The sequence below is a fragment of the Poecilia latipinna genome, unplaced genomic scaffold (genome assembly GCF_001443285.1).
Source record: "Poecilia latipinna isolate Pla-1442-1.1 unplaced genomic scaffold, P_latipinna-1.0 Scaffold361, whole genome shotgun sequence".
NCBI lineage: Eukaryota > Metazoa > Chordata > Actinopteri > Cyprinodontiformes > Poeciliidae > Poecilia > Poecilia latipinna.
Window position 1 is genome coordinate 148,943 of NW_015112977.1, and position 25,897 is coordinate 174,839.

The window sequence follows — 25,897 nt, forward strand, 5'->3', positions numbered from 1 at the left end:
TATCAAATCTAGAGGTGTTAAAATGGAATCAATAACTCTTGACTTCTGAACTCTGAACTCCACCAGCGGCTCTAACACTGAAGGAGTTCATTCACTGCCTCCAGAATCACAGATTCCCACCGAAGCGAAGCGACAGAAGCCAAGTCATTTCAGGACTATTTACTTTCCACCTGTCTGAGTTATTTACTGCGCTTGGTAAGTTATTTTTTTTCTGAGATGGTTTATAACCATTATTTTGAATTGAACTCAACCTGTATGATAGACGGCTCGGTGTTAGCATTTTTAGCTTAGCATGCCGAATGTTAGCGGAGCATAAGTGTTGGAAAAAAAAAAGTCAAGCCGGTGAACATTCAATCAAATTCTTTGCTAAATTGAACACATCCGTAATAATCTGGAGTATGTTTTTTCGTGATGTTGAACGTTTACATGAGTATTGGTCAGATTTATCAACCTTTCTGATCGATTTTTTCCCCCTGTGAAGAACTGTAAAAGGCTTTTTCATGTTGAGAGCATTATTCCCACTGTTGTGTCTTCTTATCTACGTTTTGCAGCATGTTTTAATCCTTTTATTGCCTTTTTGTATATATTAGAACCAGTCTGGTTGCGGATGAATCTCCAGTCTCAGCCTAACCTCCATCTCCTGATCCCTCCATGGATTCTTCGAAGATTCAAGCTCCAAAATTGATTATTTAAGTGTTAATATCTGTGAAACTCAACATTTCTGTAATGTTGAGTTGAGTAGTAAAAATGTATTCCTTCGCTCCATTTCTTATTGTTCTGTTTTTTGTTTGTTATGATCCAGAGTCCTTTGTCGTACTCAGAGACTGAAGACGGTCCGATGCAGTAGAGGAGCATGTTGGTGTCTCCGGCCAAACATCACGAACAGCCCAACAACCTGAAGACAATCTGTTAGTGATGGACATCTCTCTGGTGGAGTGCAGAGAGGAACTGTCTCTTATGAGCAGAAACGGAAACTGGATAAAAAATGATGGATCTGAATATCAGGTTGGTCTGTTATGCAATATCTGGCAATCTACCTGTTAAAAGAAAATGTACTCTATCATATTACATGAACTGCATGCATTGATACAGGCTTTACTTTCTACACCTTGTACTTTGAACAATTTCATGCATATTGTATTGAAGAAAAATGTATTAAGCATACTGCATGTTGTATTGCCCAGCTGATATGTCGGACCTTTTAATAAGCGATATGTGAAGGAAAGCGACATGTGAAACATGCACATTATTCCACGTTGTAATACGTTTTGTAATTATGGTGCACGTTTTGAAATAAATGCATTTGAGAAAATCATTGCCTCTTTATTAAATGTTTATTTTCCAAAGAATTTTTAAAAGTTCAACACAATAAAGTACCTATTTAATATTAATTACAAATAACTCTTAAGAAGTTAAAGAAATTCTCTCAGAATTAATATTAACATCTAACACTGAATTAGTGTTAGTAAGTGTTAAATCATTAACTCCAGCAGATTTCATACTTGACACTTTATAAGAGTTAAGGTACCAACTCTCCAAAAAGAGTTAAACACGTTCTGCTCTAACGTGAAAAGTGTCTATGGGTGTAAACCCATATAGACACTTTAAAAGTGTTGAAATCAAATCTGAGAGTTAATCTGGGCCTCCTGGATTTGCTGTGAGAAGAGCTAAAACTGAAGGCAGATACAATCTCAACACACAAATATCTATAGCCGAATCCTCAGACGTCAGGAGAGACGTTTTTAATCTACCTGAAACTCTCCTCACCAAATACACAAAGACATGATGCTACCGTAACAGACACCGAGGCTTGGTTTTATCGGGGCCATTTCTGCTGCAGATCCAAACCGTAACACGCAAAAAGTACATTTCAAGGCCCGGGATTTTATTTATAAGCAATTAATAAAAATGGCCTGATCTTTACCAGGTTTTAAAATCACTTGCATCCAGGCTTGAGCCTACAAAAAAACAAAACGACAGAAAACAGATTGATCAGATTATATATGAAAAATGAAGCCCTTATAAGAAAAAAGTTGTGAAAAAATGACATGCACCTTTGCTGCTTCCAGTGGGTTTAATTGTGAAAATAGCAGCCAGTTGCTGACCACCTTTGCAGAAGCAGAAGACCCGCCAGCTTTCAGATCTTGAGGATACAGTTTTGTGTTAACATGTTGCCAAGATGGAAAGACATCAGCAATGACCTGCGAAGGGTCAGTAGAGGACCTTACTACAGAGAGGAAGGTTATTAACAAGTGGAAACATTTATGACAAGCTGGCAGTCTTCCCAGGAGCAGAAGCCCCAGAGCACTCAAGGTCAGAGTGTGAAATGCTCAGATAAATTTATATATATATATAAATATAACAACATAAGCTCCATGTCAGATTCTGCAGACCTTTCTTACCACAATGAATGTTACCGTTCAAGACAGTCTAATTAGAAAAAGACCAAAGACGGGCGGCTTTTTGAGAGGAGGGCTGCCAAGAATATGGCAAAGGTGAGCGATCCACAAAACCTCCAGAGTGTTGTCTTAGATGAGACCAAAACAAATGAAAAGCATATCAGCATAAATATCTCACTCACACAGAGGCAAGCATGATAGCAGAAGGGTGATGATATGGGCTTTTTTTTAATCAGTCACAGGAACTGGACACCTTGTAAATCACTGGATAATTTGTGAACTCCTCTGCAAACCAAAGTTTACACTCGGAGTGAAAGTGTGAGGTCATCCATCATCACAAACGCAACAGAACGTCTGAAAAACAAAAGAATCACGACGTTGCAAAAAGACCAGACTTTGCCCTGAGGAAACAAAAGTCAAAAAAAGACACGTATTGAACAGAAGCGATCCCGTTCAAAGAAGATGAAATGAAAACTGATCCGAAAAAGATGCGAGAAACTGAAAGTATTGCAGAAAAAAACTGTAATTTAAATTATTGGTGCTAAAAGGTGCTTCTAATAAGTTAATGAATCGTGGGATTGTTCTCGGCTTTGCACAAACTCTCCCTTTTGGTTTCAGCTCTCTCTGATAATGACAGTGGGGAATCCGCTGTGGCTCTGTGCACTGGTGTTTTAGATGGAAATAACTTTAGATCACATCACTTTTACTCCGTCCTGATGTGGAAACCGCCCCCCGAAACTTCAGGAGGGCGTTCTTATCACAACTGCACGCTTTGAAAAATATGTCATGGGGAGTTGACAAGAGCAGTTGTTGAGAACCCAATTTGGATTTTTAACAGTAATTCTGGGGCTTAATTAGAAGGAGGGAATGTGTAACGCGCATCCAGCTGTGACCGTGCAGCAGCATGTTATGATAAAATCTGTCACTAACCCCGGCAATTAAACTCTCTCCTCAGGCCACTTCTGTTCAGACTGCCTGTGGCTAAGCACACGCCTCGTAATGCCCCGGCAGATGGCAGGTGAAGTCCTGTCTGCATCTCCACTCAGTAAGCAACACGTCTACATTGCGGGAGATGGTAAAACATAAAAAGTGACATTAAAAAAACGGAGAGGGCTGCATTTCCCCCACCCCCACTCTTCTGAAACCGTAATGGACCCAGAAAGTCGTTGCTTTACTGGAAGTCGATGTGTTAAAATGTCTTTCCCCAAATCTCTTTTTTTTTTGCTTTACATTTAGAAAATTAAAACTCACTAGACTGTTTGGTGTTAGATGGTAGATGGTATTGATTCACATTATTTTCTGAGTGATGAAAACTCATTGCACCTGGCTTTTACAGTCACGTTCAGGCATTTTATTAGAACTATTTTTCAGTTTTTGTCCAATAAAACTCTACTTTTACTCCATTATGCCCGTTTAATATGAGGCAACAGGGACTCGTCTTAAATGTCCAATTAGTCAGCTGACAGGAGGTTAACTAGAAACTGTTCTGGTAATTACTTTATGGTGGCTGCGCCTCAGATTGTACCGTTTTCCTCTTGCACCACACTAGGGCTAAATATTTCTGGATTCAGGATATTTTGTTAGACGGTGGCTGTATTTATGAGCCATTTTTAACATACTGAAAGGCTTTGGCTGATGCATTTTGTCAAACACAACTCAATCTTTAGCCAAAGATGAAAGCTTTGAATCCTGTGAGACACACATTTGACAGAGTCAGTGCTGCATGCATTCAATAATAGGAATATACAAGTTAAAACTAATTGATTTCTACATTAAAGTTGCAGATGGAGTTTAAACATTAAGTTCAATTTAACAACAAACACCCAGCATGGTTCCAACATGTTTCTCCATTTTAACATTTCTAGAGGGAAACTCCTGAATAACCATATTAATCACCAAGGTGATTTTTCCAAGCATGATTCAAATTCTTGTAGCAGTTTTCTTTAAATGTTTGGTCAGGTTTAATTGACTGCATGGTCTAAACAAAGAAAAATCCCATCTTGCAGCTTTCTGGACTGTAGCCCAGAGAATCTGGAAAGCAGGTGGACTGGCTGGATGGATGGGAAAACGATCGGACGGATGACTGTCAGAGATAATATTTAAAGAATGGGAATGGGTATGAAAATACTAAAATAATTTCCTAGCCCCAAAATACTTTAACTGAATTCTTGGTCTTTCTACACAGTGCAGGGACGCTGATATTTATCCAAGTATTGAAAATAGTTCAAACAAACCCAAACTTCGAAACTGTGAGCAGCCTGAGCACTTCATTTGGAAAATCTTTACTTGGCACTTTGAACTTGTGGCTTTCCTCTAAACTCAGATTTGACTGAGCTGCTCAGAGAAAAACACTATATTTGATGCGAGTTTCATAAGAACCAGCACTGAAGCGATGGAGGCCATGCATATTCATGAGGTGTGACTCAGTTTGTTGCAGCAGGAAGAGCACAAAAACAACAGAATGTCGTTTTAATGCGGAAAGAACTTCATAATGAACTGCTGGTCACCAATTAACGATGAAAGACATTTGAGTTTGAAACGACCTCTCACGTCTCTCCTGTGTTTCCAGCGGAGACTTTCAGGCCCCACATAGATAAAAATCTTTATTCAGCCCCATCGCCAGCATCAGCTCCAGCTCAGATGGTATCTGGAGGCAATTTTGGCAACGGCTCCACTGATTTCCACCTGCTTTCTGCATGTGTGCACGTGAAAGCCACCCGGGGTCAGCTGTGCCGCCATCACCCACCTATCAGGCCTCGGAGGTCCCCGAATTCATCAACAGCAATCCATCACGGGAGGATTTTAGCCACAATCAGTGCGACTCACAGGAAGTCTGTAGTGTAACCTAACATTATGGGGATAATTTATGATCTAAAAGAAAAAAACAAAAAAACAATTCAGCCAAGCAGGCCGTCATTGTTGACATTACAAAGACTTTGATGGATGCGTTTTGCTGTATTTTTTCTCGTCTACCGTTTAATATCAGGATGCACAATTCTCTGCAGATGTAGTGACATGTATGTTGTGTCATTCATCTAGAGAAACCAGTGGAAGCTGCTGCAAATTAAACATAAAGAGGCCCTTTGCGCCAAGAAACGAATCGGTTTTCAGTTTAAATCTGCTGGCTACGTGTTACATCATCATCCATATTTGGGAATGCCTTTCCACTTTAGAGAGAAAAAAAAAAAGACTCTTTTACGAAAAGAAATTGACTTACTTCTTTGAAAATCAATAAAAATACCAAATGTGTTTTATTTACGTTTCATACTTTTTTGATATTTCTCAGATATTTTGACTCTAAAAAAATTAAAATAAAAAAACACAACATTTGCCCTTTAAATTGTCCTTCGGGGCAGAAGATAAATGCTCAGCTGCATGTCTGAAACACACCCTTAAGATAAGGTGATGGGTCTCTTACCAGACAAGCTCATCTCTGGAAGCCTTGAGGAAGTAAGCGTCTGCATCAGGTCAGATGAAACATGGCCGCCTGCCTCGCTCTCAGCTGGCGAGCCCAGGTTAGACACCCTTCGGGAAACCTTGGAGAGAGATGCCGTTAGCAGACGGTCACAGGTTTAACACGAAAGCCAGCAGGAGAGTAAACAGGAGAGAGCAAGTAAACAGATCTAGAACGAACACCGAGCTGGAGTATTTTTAAACATTTGCAGTTTCCTGGTCGGAGTTATTACACAACTTAAATTAGTTTGAAAATCAAAAAGTGGTTGCAGATGTTGGAATTCACCGAATCAAATTCCGTCTGGAGGAAAGTTTTATGACGTTATCAGACCAAAGATTGAGAAGACAAATGTTTGGAGGAGACAATGAGAGGCTTTCTAATCTTAGACGTCAGCTGTAAAGCATGGTGGTGGCAGCATCATTCTGAGCGTCTGTTTCACTACTAGTGATGTTGGTGCATTGCAAAAAAAAAAAAAAAAAAAAAAAGGAACAACACGGCATTAAATCTACATTTGAAATGAGCAAGTAAACATGAAGTTCCTGGGATTTGCTGACCTTCACTGTCACATTTCAGGTTTAGAAAATATTGTATAAAGACAATGAGTGCCTTTAAAATAAATAACAGTACTGTATGTAATTATTCCTCAAGTGAAAGTAAAATTTCTGGCTGGAGCTGCACCTCTCACAGAGCTGTAAAGGAGCACAAGTTACGACAGAAAGAGCCAGAATATTTTCTGAAACGTGGTACGGCATAAATGAAGCAAAGGACAGGATAAATAGTTACCTTTGATTTGGGTAAACATCTTTCATCTGCATCTTCAAAGCGGTCCTTATCTGACATGAACTCCTGCTAATAAACTCAACAAACCCGTTTCAATTTGACTCCAAGCGTCTCCAGCTTTGCTGAAACATACATTTAGATTAGACAAAGTTTTCGTTTGTGCTTGCTTTATTTTTTTTTTTTAAATCCCTTTGTGTCTAATTGACAAGACGGTTTCAACGTGACGCCATTTAAAACTGAAGGCACCTTGTTATTTATTTATTTTTTCTTTCAAATTTAAAACAATCTCCATAAACCTAAAAGTAGAAAAATAAAAGTTGTATCCTCTGTCTGTGGTTTGATTGTGACAACTGATCTGTACATATTCCTGGTTTCAGAGAACTTCTCCGACTTTCCTCCTCAGTCAGTCAGTCAGTGAAGTGTGAGCCTCCGTCGATGCTCTGCAGGCAGCGGTTTGAACGCTTCTGTCCTGCTATGAGCGCTGACAGCTCAGAGCTTGAAGCTTCCCGTCTCCACTCCAGTAATCTCAGATCGCAGAGCCGATACCCAGGTTTTGCTCGTCGTCACGACATGCAGCTCTCAGGTCAGCTCCAAAGGCAGATGCTGCTCATGGCCTGGCAGGTGGAAACGCTCTCAGCTGGAGAAAGGTAGATCTTGCCGCTGGGGCAGACGCACACCTCGTACACGGCCTGCTTCCTGAAGGGCTCGCCGGCGGACGCGGCGTAGAGGCCGAGCGGGAGGTTTTCCAGCCGAATGCTGTCGGCATCAAGGAGAATCTGGAGGAGAAAAACGTCAGAAGCACTGGGAGTCAAACAAATCAGTCGACGTGTCCTGGTGCGATGTACAACCGCCGGAAACCGATTCTTTAATACCTGTCAGGGCAAACTGAATGTGAAAGACAGCAGCACTGCTCAGATGAGAATAAAGCAGGAAGCAGGTCTTTACTTTTACACATAACCGTTTGCAGTTTTCTCAGTTTTATATGAGCCGATTGTCACTGAAAGGAAACGTCCACGATTGTTACTTTAATCACTTATGGTCACTCAGTTGTCTTTATTCTGCTTCCTCACAAAAATACTGGAATTTTATCCTAAAGAATACAGAAAAGTTCTGGCTTGTATGTTTCTGTACCAGATGCAACAATCAGCCTCCGAATGACCAAAACAATCACAGAGCAAACTGAAAAGTTAAGCTGAGACGCTTGTCCTCCACTGTGCATCTGCAAATCCCAACAATCCTCCTGGAGGTACAAGCACTTCAATTACCTCCAAACACAAATTTTGAAATGTCTGTGTGTGTTTGAGCCCCACTAATGAAACAAAACAGTAAAAAAAATAACTTTCATATTCCGTAGAGGAGTCAGGCCTCGTATGTGGAACCTGTATACACCAGAATACAAGGAAAGGTGTTTGGATGGACGGACAGATGAACAATCTAAAGAACCATCTACAGACAGACGGGTGAATCATTTGATGGACAGATGATGGTGAAATATAAGGACAAAACATATTACACTTCTTCCAGCATGTCTTTGGATGTGCTGGAAGAAGACGATATGCCCTCTACAAGCCAACCTCGGAGAAAGACGATCCAAGTAAAACAGAAAACCGGAGGGGATTGTAACTCGAGATGCCCTCACCTCTCCCTCTGTGGCTTCCAGCTGCAGGTCCTTTCTGCTGCCGATCTTCAGCGTCCCCGTGGCCGTGCTCACTTCCACCCCTCTCGGAGCCTCCATGGTCAGGGTTCTCGTTGGCGACTCCAACCTAAAAGGATCGTTTCAACCAGATGTTAAGTTGCTAAACTCAATCAGTTGGTCTGTGTGATTCAATAAATGGAGAAATTCAAACTATACTTTGAATTCTCTTCCATGTTTACACACCATTGCGTATAATTCACATTTTATTGGCGGTGGAGCTCAGTCAATTTTAATACAAGGCAGAGAAACGTTAATAAATTTGAGCAAAAAATAAAATAAAAGGCAAGTTGTTGGTACTGCTCCTTACTTTCTATATACATTTGTAGGATTCTGCTGCTGTTCATGTAAAGGTGCCACAGCACATCACTCCAAACCAAACCAGTCCCTCCACCCGCCCCTGTGAGGCACACAGACCAAGCAGCTGATTTTTGACTTTCAGCATCACTGAGGCTAACGTAATTTGCATCTTTCCTCCATGGGCCGTTTGTTTACATGCAGACAGATAAGTGTGAGCGCCAATCGATGTGAATATCTGTTTTCAAAACTCATAACTGTTGCAAATTGATTTTCTCCCCCCACATCTTGCCTAAATCTCTTTTCAATAAATTTTAAATGAATGGGATGCTTTAAGCAGCTCTGTTGAATTTGTTTGAATCTCTGCAGCTGCTTAATGTGGCCCACATTTTAGAATATCATAAAAAAAAGGCTGTAGAGATTTGAGGAAAGATTTAAAATAAACAAATTTCCTCTCCCCTGAAGCACATCCATGTTTTTCCTGTCTCTTTTTTCCTTTCTTTGGGAGCTAAAATAATGTTTGAGTGAGTCACATTTTAATAATTTCTCAAGACTCCGGCGATGATCCATGGCCTGGACAGCGGAGTCATTAAAACACTCATTTACAACACTCTGCACTGAGCTGCGCCGTTAGAAATTAGTGGTGTGTGATGCGTGTGTGTGAAACATTTTCACTCCATTCAAAGCAGTTCAATCATCACCCGCTGCCTCTACACACGCGCACACACACACACGGGCCAACTCTTCCACAAGACAAAGTGTTCAATTTCCAAGAGTGCTTGTTTCAAACACAGTCCAGCACAAAGCATTAAATGAATTAATTTTTTTTCTCCCCCAAATGTCTCGGCTTTATAGCCATCCAAGGCTCTCTACATCACCATGTGTGATTATGGCGCCCTAAGGTCACATTTCACCTTAATGCTGCCCGATAAAACCAGACAGGTTTAAAGAGAGATCATTTAAATGCGTCCATATCTGATCAAGAGTTACAATACATATGCTAAATGACGTCATTTTAACCCTTATTAGTGGCATTCTGTTGAAAGACACATTTGAACTCGTTTGTAAAATCTAGAAGCTAAACATAAACAGTATTTATACATTTACAATTATTTTGTAGGACCTTCCAAGATAGACTTCAGATCAGAATATTTTTATAGATCAATATATTGATCTATACAAGATTTGCCTTCGTCACTGGAGATCATATTTTTATGAACAGAATAATTTTTTTTTTTTTACACAATATGGCATTTACATCGGTTCTCAACAGGCTTGAGGGAAAAAAAAAAGAAAAAAAAAAAGTCACCATACGTGCATCTCTGATCTGGAAACTAAACTGCCACAAAGTGGGCTTCCAGCTTTGGTTACCATGGTGATCGATCCAGGTGAGACAGCTTTGTGGCGCTGAAAATGCCAAACTGAACCTGCCATACAGCCAGTCGTGCTCCACTATAATTTACACCTCACCCAGAGTAAATTTGCACACATTACCTCTTACATCAAACGTGCAAAATACAAACAAGGACGGAGCAGAGTAATAAGGATTAAAAACGGCACTCTTGATTGGTCTAATCGTGTAAAGGCTATAACTACGGCCCTGTACAAAGCTGCGCGCTCCCAAGCAGAAGCTTTCAGCCCGCAGTGACGAAGCAGATCTGTGCATTAAATAAAATAAATTACTCTTGTAGCTTTAACACCCTGACACAGTAAGCTCGGCAGGGCCAGAAAACAAAACCTCTGGGGTGTAGATGATGCGGGATGAAGCATGAGATGTTTCCATTTTTATCACAGTGATATAATGCTCACTAAGCGTTACTCACCAGTGACTGTCGAGGACCTGAAACGCAAGAATGCGTGATCTAAATCTGCAACACGTTTTTCTCTGGAGAGAAACATTCCTTTCTGGTGCCACGGGGTAAAATTTGCCTTTCACAAAAAAAAAAAAAAAAAGGTACTTTGACAAACGTTGGGAATTTTTGCTCTTAAAATGCTGTTTTTTTTATGCTGTTTTTTTTATGCATGTGGTTCTAGCTGCACGTAATGCAACATGACGAGCTGCTCTTGCAGCACAAGTACAAGGACTCAGCCGCAATAAAATATAACTCGTTTAAGGTTGGACAGAGCTGAACCCAGATATTTGCCTTCACCGTCTAAAAAGAATTTATTCTTCCCTCGCAGACATTAAACCAGATTAAACCTTTTCCTATTTAATAATAAGCGAGAGATTTTTCTTATATATTTTTAACTTTCTTTAAACTCAAATGTTTGAATATGATTTCTCAGTATTTTGAAGAAGAGTTTAGATGTCTTCAGACGTTAATGTGTTCCTATGATGAAAATTGCAGGGCTCTCCATTCTGGAAATGTCAGCAGGGAATCAATTACTTGTTTTCATTAGTGTATCTAAATTGCTCATCACCACCTGCTTTAGCATGTATGCATTTATAGGAAAATCGTCTTCACATTTTGCTGCAAAATCCCATTACTAAGGAACTGTATGTTATTCTGGAACAGAGGTTTATCAAGTTTTTTTTATTATTATAAAACTGCCAATTATACACCAGCTTGAGAAAATTGGCAGAAGAATACAGGTTACACATTTTCAAGCCACCACAACTCTGCAAATATTGGCTTCTTAAGCTAAGGAGCCGGTGACCTTAATTTTCCATTATGTGCCTTTGCAGAAGAGTAGGACAGCTATTTTGTTTTGAAATGTTACAATGCCTTATACCTCTCAGATCATTAGGCTGACTGATGAGGCCATTGCTTACCTGAAAGAAAGCGTAAATTACCTTCATACAGAAGAGCTCATTATGTTCAGGATGTTTCAGGGCTTCTGGCTCCTTCTACAAAACTTAGATATAAAAAGTCCTTATAAAGGACGACTTATGGGGCATTTTAAGTCAGAAAGACTTTTTTATGACAGATTCTCTCATTATTCAAGAAACCTAAACAACCTGCATGCAAGCTGACCTTTACGTCAACAGAAAGGTCAGCAAACATTATGAGGGAGGGGGGAAAAAATGTGCTGATTATTATGGTTGATAAAAATTAGAACAGGGAGTTGCAGAGAGAGTCATGAAAATAATGTTTTAAAACAACTCTATATTTTCCTTCCAAGAGACTAGACTCTTTTTTAAAAAAAATGAAAATCTTGGTCATTTTTTTTCTGCAGATCTAGATAAAGGTTTTCTTTGGTCACTGGCTGCTTCTTTCCCCCCTTTTTACTAATCTGCTCAAAATATTATGGGATATTTGATTATAAGAAATTAGTTTACATCTCATTTCTAGAAAGGACAAAACATAGCAGTGCTGAGCCCTCCTCACCCTCCCTAAGAAAAAAAAAAAAACTAAAGCTGCGAATAAAAATTACCTGAAAGTAACGTCTAAAACCAAGTAATAAAAGCCTGTAAAGCCCTGATGCAAAGAATGAGATGCATCATCCTTCAGCTTTCTAGGAATCCATCTTTCCGTGTCAGACTGCATTATAGGCTACGTGCCATTTTTCATAGTTTCGAGTAAAGAAAAGGGAAATGAATAAAATTCTGATTTAAATGGGCTCTTTGCCAAGCTATCATTGTAAAGACAAAACACTGGTTCAGCCCTCGACTCTGAGCTTTCAGCCTCTTTTCACATAACATTTCAGCCATACGCAAAGACGAGCCGCCTTTGAGTGCCCTCTGGTCAATTGTAAGGTCAAGACAGTGATATTAAGTTTACCAAAACCCAGCCAGCAATACGGGACCACAGTCGTGTGTCGTCGATGTCGGCACTAGACAAAACCTGCATCAGGAGTTTCTGCATGCCTTTCTTTTCCAAAATACAATGGCGGACAAACTCGGGGTAGCGATCAGATTATTGGCAGAGCAAGTGATTCAAATTTAAATGATAAATCTAAAGTGTCTTACTCTTATTGCTGGAAAAGTATTCCTGTCTTTTATACACAAATCCTGCCAGTGGACAGTAGCAAAGACCATATATTATCATGGACTCTAAATTTGAAGAACTGAAGGATACGATTTCCTTTGGCCAAGGTGCTCTGGGGAAAACTTGAGGTACACTTGCTTGCAGAACGTTATGTTAAAATAAAAATGGAGAGAAAAGTTTACAATTTAAAAGGTAAGTTACATGTTTATCCTCAGCAAACAATTCAACATCTGTATTGAAATCAGTGGATAATAATTTATGTTGGCTACTTGCAGCTCTTGATCCTGAAGGCTCAATCACACCTACGCCGTCTTCCTACCATCTCTACAGTACGAACATTGCTTTTCTTGTAATGTCATACAACAATGCAGGAACTTAAGGTTAAATCCAAAGTGGCATACCTTGCCACTGTTCAGTACCCGCCTTCACACAATTAAATATTTCTTTTACAACAATTTCCACATCTTAGTGTGGAAATTTTCTGAGAATTTGAATCCCAAAATATAATGTCGCCACGACTCGCTTTCAGCACAGGAAAGATTACCTCCAGCTCAATTTGAAGGACAGAGTCTCATCTGAACCTTTGTCATCTTTTAGGAACAATTATTTCGTCAGTCATCTATAAAAGTAGCACGTCAAGCGATGACAGGATGCATTAAACCCTCACACGGTCATTGGTAGTAGAGAGATTTGAATTTCTATCATTTCAGCTCCTCAGTAATCCTCAGCATCATTATCAAGCCCACAAATTTAATATCGAAGACACATTATCCAACTCTTCATGTGCGTTTAACGGTAGTACAGCTCGGCAGATGATAACTTTTCTTAGCCTTGCAAAAGAGATAAAAGTCGACTCTGCACAAAGATGGAGCAGAAACTATGAAATGACTCCGACCGTTCAGCATATCGTCAGAGCAAACAAAGATCAGACACTTCAGTACCAACGATCTCACTCTAATGATTACTCCTGCTGACGGATAAGTGTGGCAGCAAACAAGATGTGATACTAATGTTTAATCTTCTGAGAAACGCAAACTTTATTTCATAGCCTAAATACACATGTATTTAAAAAAAAAAAAAAAAAGACAGATCTCTTTCTTACAGCCAGAACTGGGAGAAGTTAAACTATTCCAAAACAGTAGGAGAGCAGTGTGAAGAAATGTTGCAGCCCTTGTTGTCATCTTTGTCTTTGTAATGAACTTGTCAAACTCATGTGGAAACAGCAGTAACGTCCTGAAAACTGCTTGGATCAATCAAAGAGCTGCAAAATGCATTTTCACCCTAAATGGAGGAGAGTTGCTGCAGTCAAGTGATATATTGGAAGGAACAGACATATTATTGTGGACCGAGCAGTTTTCATTTTATTGCAATTTATAACTGCAGCTGTGTAAAGTACTTAGTAAGGTAAGGTAATTTTATTTATATAGCACATTTTCAGCAACAAGGCAATTCAAAGTGCTTTACATTAATTAAAAGGGAATACAAACAAAATAAACCAGAGGAAAAACAAAAAGAAGAAAGCGAGCCGAATCCTTTTCTGGGTTAAAAGTTATAGAAACTAAGCAGTGACTGTTCCTGTTTAGTATTTCTGGATTCCAAGTTCGTAGTTATTCCAATTCTGATTCAATTTCTGGGCTGTATAATATTGATCTAAATAGGGCGTACTCCACAATTTCTAATATTACTAATAAACTAAAATAATCCTTTTCTGGGTTAAATAGAAACGGTGGAGTACTCCCTAACAAACTAAAACAAAAAAAGAGTAAATGACACATTAGGGCAAATGGCAACATTCAGACAAAACGATGGGCAAAACAGAGACGCGAGTGAAGGCGGTGACGTCACAGGGCCATGAAACCAGGTGGTAGTAGACAGTGTCAAACTTGTAATAGACAACCGTTTTGTTTTGCATTTTCACCATTGAGGTTTTCAGTTTGTTTCTACTTTGTCAATACATCAAAACTGCAATATATTAGCAGTCAATACGCAGGGTGTAGATGAGCATCATCGCCAAAGAAACTGTAAATGAACAAAAATAATTGCACACCAAATGCTGATCTAAACAAAACTTTAACTGTATCAATATAAACTTCAATTGAATGTGATGACGTACAGAATTTTATTTTATTTTTGCAAACTTGTACTTTTAATTTCATAATCTACAGAAATGCATCTACTTCAAGGGCATATTATTGATTAAAATTGCATTTCCTGACACGGTGTGTAACTAAAAAGCGTGATTTATGTACAAAGACTATTAGTCCTTCTCTTGGCCAATAGAAATACATAAACGCATCGTATTGCAGCAGTTATCTTACAATGTGTGTTTAGTTCATTTAGTATACAGTTTATTTTATGATTCATATTAGTGACCCACCAATATGAAAATACGACAGCAATAAATCCTTGTTATATGACCAAACACATACAGGGCCAGTCCCTTCCCTCTCCCATCCAGAAATAAAAACAAAAACCTAAGCCCATTTTTACTTATGGGAGTAAGTAAAAATGCAATAACATTGGCTTTTTTGTCTTTTAAAAAGAGACAAACATTGGCCAATACCGATACATTGTGGATCCCTACTCTGTCTCACTGTAATGCAAGATGGTGACAGCAACAGAGCTGTGTGGGTTACCATTTAAACAGACACACAAAAACATCACAGCTATACGTCTGCAGTGTCCTTGCCATTGTCGTATTCAGGACATAGTTGAATTTGTGCAGCACAAACTTGGAAATGGAGACACGGCTGGTAGCAAAGTGCGTTTTCAGACTGAAATAAAACCTCTTGACATATAGTGCAGCTGTATCACCTTGATTTCACATATGAAGACCATTTAAAATAAAAGCCCGTTTTGTGCGACTGCTGAATGTTTAATAACTCAGTCAACCTCTCTTTCTGACCTAAAAGTTTTAATACTTTCAGATTCCATGTTTTCCTAAACCTCTTGCAGCTCACGTGTTCGTTCTCTCCCACCTGTTTTCTCCTGCAGCTGCAAGAGATGAAAATAGCATTTGTACAGCAACTTTAAAATATTTTTAAGATGCATGATTAAATGTCAGCCGGATTACCAAAGTTATTGAGATGGCAACAAACAGAGACGGGGCTGAGTGCCAGTGTGCACACATTCACTGCTGAGCAGGTGCTTCAAAGAGATGGAAGATCTCAGGTGAGTTTCTTTGATTTTGCCTTTGCTCCATCCTCTCCTCGGTTACCATTGGCTGGCAGGAAAATAAAACGCATCCCAAACAGATTGATCTTTCTTTTAAAGATGAGGAATATGATGACAAGGATGTGAGCCAACACAGATGGCATTAGATTCAAACGAACATCTAGTCATGTCGTCCTTTTAAGGCAGAGAAAGGTTTAGAATCCGCAAACCTAACTTGTATACTAGCATTTTCAAACTCTTCACAGCTCGCAGTTTAAAGTCTTACATCAGCAAGAGAAAACTGAAAAATGGTGGCAAAGAACATTTGGAGTTGGTGTGTGGACTTTAATTTTTCCTGACTTTTAAAGAGTTGTTCTGTGTGATGTTGTCATGCTGACGAATTAGAGGTGCAGGTGTAATCAATCTAAAGCCTTTTCCAGTTTATGATTTATGCCTTGCTTTGCTGTTATTAGTATGAGGGACTGCAGACTTTCTGCAACTTGAGGACAGCTCAGTCTGAGGGCCAAGTCATTCTAGGAAACAGCAGCTGGTCTAAATGAGCACAGCTTAAATCACCGTTTGCTCTGTTAGTGACTAGAGAGTCGGAGGGCGGTAAGAGACTCTAACCGTGCAATACAGTATTTAAAAACAGAAAAGCTTATTCCTATTGCTGCCAAAATATGTATTATGCTAACAATGTTTACTGTTATTTTGATTTCTTTGCATCTCTAGCTTGTTTATCGCAAAAAAAAAGTCATCCATCCTGCCGAGTTAGGAAAAGCTACGGTAGGTTTCTTTGAGTCAGCTGACTGGCAGTGCACATTGACAGGTTGGGGAGGTGCTGCTCTGCATGACTCCATGCTTTGAACACCTGCAAAAAAATATTGTTACTCTGCCACTCAATAAAATGACATTAAGCAGCAGGAGGACTGTAGTAAAAATATGAACGATTTTGAAATAGCTGTTGAAAAACAAATTCAGCAGATAATGTGGCTCCACAGTTTATTGCAAATGTATTGCTGCAGAATTTGTATGCGCAATATTTATATCACGGAGAAATTGTAAATAATATGAGAGGTTATCATATTCACAAAGAGGGTCAGTCACAAAAGGTCATTGCTAAAGACCCTTAGCTGTTCATAGAATGTTGTCTCCAAATATTTTAATGGGAAATTGAGTGGAAGGAAAACATGCAGACAAAGGAACTGGAATAAATCCAGCTTTGAGAGGATTGTGAAGCAAAATGCATTCAAAAGTTTAAGGCAGATTCATAACGCCATCACCTGACGTTGTTCAGTTCAACAACTTCTCTTCATGTCAAAGTAAATTTCGTATTTCCCAGAGTCTGGAGGAAAAGTAGTGAGGCAGAGAATCCAAGTTGCTTGAGGTCATTTTCATAGCTTTGAGAGTCAGTGATGACTTGGGGACCCATGGCATCTGCTGGTGCTTGCTGCCAGTCACCATAAAGATGTGTTTGGTCATTTAGAGGACGTTCCCATCCCGGGTACCAGTGACAAATTACTAAGGCGTGAGTGGATTCATCATACAGAAACATTGCAATGTGTCCAGATAACAAAAACTCCTAACCTCAGTTTTGTTAATCAAGTTCATGCTCATTAATTTTTATTATTCATTTATTTACATAACATTAAAATTCCAGTTGCTTCCACAGCATGTTGGCTTTGCATTGTGCATTTATGTAAACTAATTTATAGCCTCCTGTTTTTTTGTTTTTGTAGATATTTAATATTTTTGGTATAATACTCAGACTTTACTGATTCTAAAAAAAATCTATTTTAACCTAAGTAATGAGAGCAGTTTGGCCTTGTTGTAATTATTCTGTTCAGCTTTTGTGCACAGTCCAATTACTGAATGAATTGGCCAGTGCACAAAAGCCTCGTTAGACTCAAATTCATGTCATTAATAGCCTTTAATACCCAGTTTGACTTGCGCTGCTTTTCAAATGCTTCTGTAAAGGAAAATGTGTGTCTATACGGTTCCAGGAAACGCATTTAATTCAAAGAAAAGCAGAATAATAGACAGTACGGCTAGTCGATTTCGAAAGTGTTTTCAGTGATCATTTGAAAAAGATGGTAATTTTCACCTTCAAGTATATTTTTACATTCTTGGAAAAATATTTACATTCCTTTTCAAGCAACTAAATAGTGTTACGAATGTTTGTGATAGAAAATAAAATGAAGAATTGTGTTTCCCTTCTTCTTGTGTTGGCCGTCTCCCCTCGTTGAGACTGCGATCACTTTGCAGATGGTCACCCCCGAGCTGAGCCCGTCTGTCTCTCTCTCTCTCTCTCTGTGTGTGTGTGTGGATGTGTGTACAGCTTGAAAATGAAAATCATCAGTATTCCTCTCACTCCGGAGGAATTAGCTGCCAGAACAGTGCTTTTTCTGTCAACTTTGATCCCAGCTCTCCTCTCCGGACCAGTAAGGTAGACAACAAACTGCACTCCTGATAGCTCGTTAATGGAGCGATGAGGGGCTCGCAGCCTCAGGCAGAGTTCGGTGGGGATCACATGCACAAGGGGAGAGAAGGAGCGTAGCACATAGCTCAACCTTTCACACTTTCCCAATGTTTTCTCACTGCTTTAATCAATTCCTGTCTGCTATAGAGAAAAACTAATAAATTAGCTCGCCCTTCGGCTGTGAAATTAATATAGTGGTCAAATCCAGTTGTTGTAGTAACCAGTAGATGCCTGAGTCTACAATATGGTGTTTGAGATAATGATAGTGGTGACTAATGGTTCCTGTCACAGACTTTTTTTTTTTCTTCAAAAGCCCGGCAATCGACTTTGAAATGCCACAGAGCATTAATCTTTGATATTTAAGAATCTTAATTTTAATTTAACAGGATATTAACAGATGACATTAAGCTTTAATGACACCAAACATCAACTCACCTCAGATCCTCGGACGTCGGCGCCTGGATCAGCGGAGTCTCCACCGAGTGTCCAAACACGGCACCTTCGGAACCTGCCGATGAAATTCAATCAGAAAATTTGACTGTTTTTGTAGAGCTTAGCTTTGCTTTACCAGGTGTAGGCCTTTCAAAAGCTGACTATATTGTTTAGACCATCACCTTTCAATTTTATTATGTTGAACTGAATACAGAGCATAAACTTGGAGGCAACTAAAATTGGATCTCTGTCCCATATTCCTGTTGTGTAAATGAAGTCACAGAGGGTGGAGAGTGTTCTGGTTCCAAATCTGAAATCTGTGGGATTTGCACTTTGCTCTATGTTTCTATTTAATGCTGTAAAAAATTTATATTTTGCAGTATTTTACAGCAACTGGTTCAATGACATCGCAACCATCAGAAATCGATCTTATTGTAGAAACAGAAGATGCCATTGTTTCTGATATCAAACTACTAGTAAATGCATGGATGACAGGACAAAAACTATAATTTGTAGTGGCAAATTGTCTCTCTAAAGTGCAGGATGTAGTAAGATTCAACAGAGGCATGTTGTCAGTGACATAATGACTTTGCACCATTCTGCACAACAAATGAATCTGTGTAAAGAACAAGTCCTTGCACTGTGATGCAAGATGCCTAAAATATCTTTGTGCATATACCAAAACAGTTTTCAAATTTACATTTAAAGTAGCTGTAAATTGTCGTCAACTAGTTTATCAGGTTTGAGAATTTTGAAGAACGAATCGTGTCTAAAATATCTAATTTCTACTCAAAGAATCCAATTATTCTTTCTAAATTCAAAGAAAGTGCATAATTGTGTCTCGTTTGAAATTCAGGTGAGACTGCTTTAAAGTTTACCTGTGACGGTAAACTTTTCTGTTGTCATTGTGACTTCTTCCTCATCTGCAGAGAACAGGAGTCTGCCACCATCACTGCTTCGCACCTCCAGCCTCTGACACTGAGCCTCCACACCCTCAGGACCTACACACAGAAAAATTAACATTTTAACTCTGGGTGATAGAAAACTACACTTTTATTTGTATGTGTAGTTTCTGCCACACCTAAACTGTACTTCAACGGTAAAGTTTGTAGTTTGAACAATTTCTTTTACATTAATTAAATTTTTTAAACTTTTTAAAACCTGTTCCAGCAAGACAATGGTCCAAAAAAAGTACATCAAAACTTGTTTTGAAATGATTAAACAGAATATGAAACTCCAAAGCACTGATCCCAACCTCATTGAAATGTAATTTTTACTTAAAAGCAGAATAAGCAGAGAAATGCAATCACTGAAAAGGATTTTGTACAACAAGAATTCTGAAATATGTAGCCACAATAAATCCAAAAGCTTGATAAACTGTGTAGCTGGGGTGAAACTCACCAAGGAACATTTTAATCAAATAAATTGGTAGAAAAATGCATACATTTGGAGCTGTATCTATAGTTACTGTGACATTCATGTTCATAATAAGAACAGAAGGTGATGGACTATATAGTTTTACAATGATTACACAAATCAGTACATAACTCTGCTCATATCACCTTGTCTCCTGTTCTTCAGAGTTTTACATTCTTCCAGATGTGGATGAATACATTTCTAATGGCTACATTGTTGTACCATCGACTGACTGGCCTTCAGAGGGGGAAAAAAAATGGCTCTGATTTTTAAAGAAAGGTCAAGCTTGACCACAATGTGTCATATCAACAGTCTTATCAGATTAGCATCAACGTTCTACTTATGTTGACAAAGATCAATAGCTATTAATGTTAAGAAGCAGGTCATTTGTTCTCCAGTGGTCATTAATCACAGTAATTGGTAATTTGGTCATTTGGGCTGACTGATGGTTGAACTTAATGGTAAGATGAATCTACTGCCCTTTCATTAAGTGGCTTAGGGGTTATTATTTGTAAAGAAAAAAGAGAATAATGCAACAAACTGAAAGGGAGACTTCGGATTAAAAATACTAATAAGAAATGGACACCAAGAAATCTGTTTAACCTCAATCTGAAACTTGAACAGCAAATCGGTTTTTTTTAATCAGTGAAAACATAATTATTAATCGCTTTCAGATCATGCAGAACACAATATTTGGTGAGGAAGCATTTACTGTCGCTGGGAGTCAATAAGTCAACTCTTTCATTACCAATGAGGCGTTTAAAAATGAAGTCACAGAAGCACAGAGCTCCAAGAAGCTCTTTAGAAAGGAAACTGCGATTTTCTACAACGTGTAGACACATATCGGAGGTTCCTTCAGATTGAGTACACTATAGTTGGCCTGTTTTATCATTTTCAGCTTTCAAACTGTCCTACAACAAACTCAATTTCAACATGTTTCCAACCTTTTCTTAAATCTCAAAGTTAAGGTAATAATCTACATTTTATGGGAGATGCAGACAAAAGTGCTGATTCTGTAGAACCAGACACATAAACCAAGATAGTCATCAATATAAGGTACAAAATAAAAATAAAAATGTCAACACCATAATCCTGCTCTTTTTAGCTGCATTAAAGCTTTACAAAAATTGGATAGAAGAAATGGCCACAAAATTCTGATCAATACTTTTCTTTTTAAAATGCATCCATATTCAATACATTAGGATACATCTTCTGACAAGGCTCATTTTTCAGATTAAAGGTACATTTAAACAGGAGTAATGCATACTCTTCATCAAGACCACATTTATGGATTAAAAAAATCAGTTTTATCATCTTAATCTAAGAAGTTTAATATTAGGTTTTCATTAGCTACATAAAAAAAAAAATCACGAACAAAAAAATGAATTAGTAATGGGTTTCAGTTGGTGAATCGAGTTACTGAAATAAATGGACATTTTAACATCAATTCTAATTCATTGAACACGACTATGTTAATATTCAGTCAGGCACTGCTGGAATAATAATTAGCTGAAACTGGGAACTCACCCACTGTAAGCTGACCGGTCAACTGGCCTTGGTGGTTTCTGGCATTCAGCGTTACATTCTTTTCTGACCGCAAGACCAACAATCTGTCCTGGATGGGCATAAAATGGAGACACCACACATTATAAAATGAGCGTTTAAAGTCATTTTAAGTGTACGATAAAAACATCTCACCCTCAGACTCTTAGATTTTGAGGTCTCAAGACAAAAAGAAGTTGGTGGGGGAGCCAAAGATGTGACAAGTGTAGGCGTCTACGTCTTTTAACTAAAGACTCTTAAGATGCAAACCTGTTCTGCTGCCTGGCAGCTTTGTATTTAGTAATTTTCTGGCTTTTTGACATTTGAATGATGGCACATTTCTGTGTCACTGTGTGAATACTGATCAGCCTCAGAGTCCAGGCAGCTATTTTATCTCAGACATTTCTGCAAAAAAGCAGCTCACAGTGCAGGGAATAATTTCAGGTTGTGAGATTTTGTTTTGCAAAATTGTCCTTTTTAGCCACTTTTATAGATCGCCAGTGTGCATGAAATGGAGAATAAGACGGCAAAAATTATTATTTACATTTTAATTTGGTATTCATGTATTCATGTTAGTGAAACTGAAGGTGTGTAACCATATTTGTGTACGCTAAAAGATGCGCAATAATTAGAAATATCATTGCAGTCTGCTCTTTTGTTAATCATTCGAGAGTTGGTGGATGGATATGCTTAACTTAGCAAAATTGTTTAAATGTCTCTTGTCTGAAAAGACCGTTTCATAGAAAGTCAAAATCTTTGATACCATTGAGATTTGATGATGTTGTCAAGACAAAAATTGATTTATGTAAAAAACCGACAGATCTGAAAGCTCATTGACAGAGCGACTAATTTTAATCTGGTTTCCAAACAACATGTGAAGGTTATTCTATCGATTTTCAAGCATCTGCAGGCAGCAAAGCAAACAGCAACGCAAAAGCCTGTCACAGTATCATAAAAAAAAATGCTACAATTTCACCACAGAGACTAGACAGAGAGTCTACTGCAACAGGGCATATAAACTACGGTGGCAAAGAGAAAATGGAACAAATCGGTTGGAAACTCCTCAGCAAGTGTACAAAAATATTTTTCACAGCATAAAGCTTAAATTGGAAAAGCAGCACTCGATTCAGATTTCATTCAAGGCGTCTCACATTGATGGATTCCAACCAGAGGCTAAAACAAGTTGTGATAAGGAAATGGTCATTTTCAGAAATTAAACTGGTAGGAGTCTAATCTACTTATATTCCTGTTTATTTGTCTTTAGTGTTCCTTTATATATTGAATAAACTCACACAGTTCCAAAGCTTATACTTTCAATTTGATGGAGGCCTTTCATCCTAAACAGTGCAGTAGGTTTTGTTTTTAAAAAAAAGACTGAAAAAACCAAGTTATAAATGACATCCACTTATTATGACAATGAAAAGCCTTTGTTTTTATTATGAAAGGGAACAAACATGAAAATGGGGATTTTAATTTATCATGCAATTAATTAATGTACCGCTTATTGTGACAGGTCTGATTAATACCAATACATTCATTAAGATAGTTAAAATAAAATCTATATATTTAATCTGATTTTGAAGCACAAACTTATAAAGATGTGTTCAACTTACTTGTAGTTCTTACTGGAGAGTGTTTCTTTTTGCACTTTTCTATTCTTTAAGAAGTTATTTCTTTATTTCTATAAATGTGATTTAGGCTAAAGCGAGAAATTTTACATATTGTAACTGAAAGCTCAAAACAAAAGGAAATGCACTGACCTATGGCATAAATTAGCATAAAGAAAATATGTTTGTGTATTTGAAACTCTGCTCAGCTTTCTGACGATAAGACTTATTCTGACTTTAGAGGAAGCGTGGAGGGACTTTAAAACATGGGCATCCTTGCAATTTGACAAAAATTCACCTCTTTATCCCCGGATTTACAGTTCCAGATATTGCTACCTGATGCTATGCGAGGTGTGAGGAAAAGTTTAGCAAATGCTAATGTTATATGGCAACCCTAAAGGTTCATCTAATGGTGTCCGAGGGGTGCTAATTATTGCCTCAAGTGTGCTCTTATCTCAGCTTTATGCTGCATAAAACTTCGCAAAGGTCATCTGGTTCATGTTTATCATCTGCTTGCTTCTTTAATAAAAAAATAAATTGCAAGATTCGATACAAACAACTTTACCAAGGGAGTGCAGCATCATAAAGAAATTAGCATTCTTGATTTATGGTGCTCCTTTAAAGAGTTTATAGGCCTTAAAGCGATTTCCCCCAGGGGCTTTGTTGGAGAGGTTCTTGCTCTTCCAAACTCTAAGATCACATAAAAGCATCTTCAGTCACCGTTTCTGTTCCAGAAGGTCAACTTGGGATCAAAGAGAAAGCACATAAATGGAGAGAGTGTAGGTGCACAGCGACTGAATCGGACTGAAAATTTACTTGAGCAAAGGATGCTTCCCCGCATATAAACAACAACATCTCAGACAAAAGCAAAAATGTGGCACGCCACTTCAAGAAGTCAGTTTAAAGGAAAGCAGTTGCATGAGACGCCGCTAATTCAGACAGCGAGCATTAAATTAAACGCAGAGATTCAAAGGGGAGAAAGATTGCCACTCAGGATTTAGCAGCATTAATTTGTGCAGAAATTCATTTGTATTTTAATCATTTTCTGTCAAAACAAAAACATTTCCTATTTTTACAAGGATTGTTTACATTTTAATTTCTTCATTTAAATCACTTTAGTACCCAGGATGCTTAATAGGTTTGCACACACACAGTGGGTAAAATAAATATTCAACATGTCAACAGTTTACAAGTTTCTTATGAGGTAGCTGAAACACACTTCAAAGCAGAAGTGCGTTTAATAGTTTGCAGAAAAAGCATTTTTGTGGTGATTACATCAAAACCTCTCGTTTATGAAGAAACCTAAATGCTGAACTTATGTTTAATTCTGTCTCGTTCTTCCACACAAACTGTCTTCGACTCTGAAAGGTTTTGAAGGTAATTTCTCTGCAATCTTAAGTCGTTTCCATAGATTTTATTCAGTTGGATACAAGGTGACCTGGCTTTTACAGCCATGTTTCATGATGAAAGATGTTTCCAAAGTGATGTCTTTGGGATTTAACATCACTCAGATCCTTATAAAGAACGTCCCAGTACATTTCTCCGTATAGCGTCTGCCAGTACCATATGCTGTAGCATGAGGTTTCACCTGTTAGCATTGTGTTTGTAGGCTAATGATTCTTCCTTCACACAGACCAAACGACATTCTCCCAGTATTTCTAGAGCTTGTCCAAAGCTGCTACAGCAAACTTTATACAACTAAACATGCTTCATCTTCAGCAGTGGAGACCTGCACAGTGATTTTGGCCATTACAGTAGAGTGCATTACTTTCACCTGTCATTTCTAGGTTTTGTTTTTTTTTATGCTCTATGCGAGTGCACTCTTTCACTCCTGTACAGCTCGTTTGATTATTCTTCTGAATCCTGTCAGAAATCCAACAAGCGGCACAAAGTCACAGCCATTTTATAGTGAAATTTTCTTCCTTTTGGAATATGTTTCCAATACCACTCACTGGAACATTAAGAAGTTTAGAAATGAAGCACTATTTGTAATGACAAGCCTTTATGTAGGCCATTAGTTTTTATTAAATAAGCCGATATATAAACATGCTGTTCTTATTTTTTTCTTTAATTATGTAAAGCACCTTGAAATGCCTTGCTGCTGAAATGTGCTATACAAATAAAATTTGATTGATTGGATGGGAATTTTATGACAATGACCCCATTAAAATTATTCAAACCGAGACGAGCGTTGGTGTGTTCAATACTTATGTCACTCACTTTCTCTGCAGCTGAATATGAAACTCTTCCTTGCAGTGAAACGTAACAGTGTTAGCCAGCTCAAACTGAATCCAGAATGACGGCTTTTCAGCTTTGAGACTTTAACAAGTCCGTATTTTAAACTGTCTTTTCCAGCAGGAAAATTAGGAATACAGCTCACCATCTTCTCTGGCAGCCGTCGAGCAAGGCGAGAACGACTGAAGTAGAAAAGGTTAATACCTTTGCAGGGAACCTGCAGCTGTTCACAGCTCAGGCAAACTCTAGAGACATTAATAAGAGCTAGCAACTTGATCTATTTGGGCAAAGTGTTGCCTCATTTTACCATTTTTAAAAATAATCTGGTTTTAATGCAATGAAGTTATTTATAAACTCACCTGCATTTTAAATTGTAATTAAAGTTTGTTGGAGAAGGGGCTGAATATTAAAATATGTTTTTATTTCAGGCAATGAACATAAAAATCAAACCTAAAAACAGAAATATTTTATATGTGCATAG

General features: G+C 38.2%; 1 protein-coding gene across 3 annotated transcripts in view; it reads right to left on the reverse strand.

The window, feature by feature from the left end:
- Positions 1-6,783: 6,783 nt before the first annotated feature.
- Positions 6,784-25,897, reverse strand: part of sgcz (sarcoglycan zeta) — a 36,749-nt gene continuing 17,635 nt past the window's right edge. For all 3 annotated transcript variants that reach the window (XM_015036232.1, XM_015036233.1, XM_015036234.1), the window contains 5 exons: positions 21,560-21,647; positions 19,495-19,617; positions 18,620-18,692; positions 8,273-8,396; positions 6,784-7,409 (listed from right to left, as the gene is read on the reverse strand). In XM_015036232.1, the coding sequence (XP_014891718.1) occupies positions 7,218-7,409; positions 8,273-8,396; positions 18,620-18,692; positions 19,495-19,617; positions 21,560-21,647 (600 nt within the window). In that variant the 3' untranslated portion in view covers positions 6,784-7,217. The remainder of the gene's footprint in view (positions 7,410-8,272; positions 8,397-18,619; positions 18,693-19,494; positions 19,618-21,559; positions 21,648-25,897) is intronic.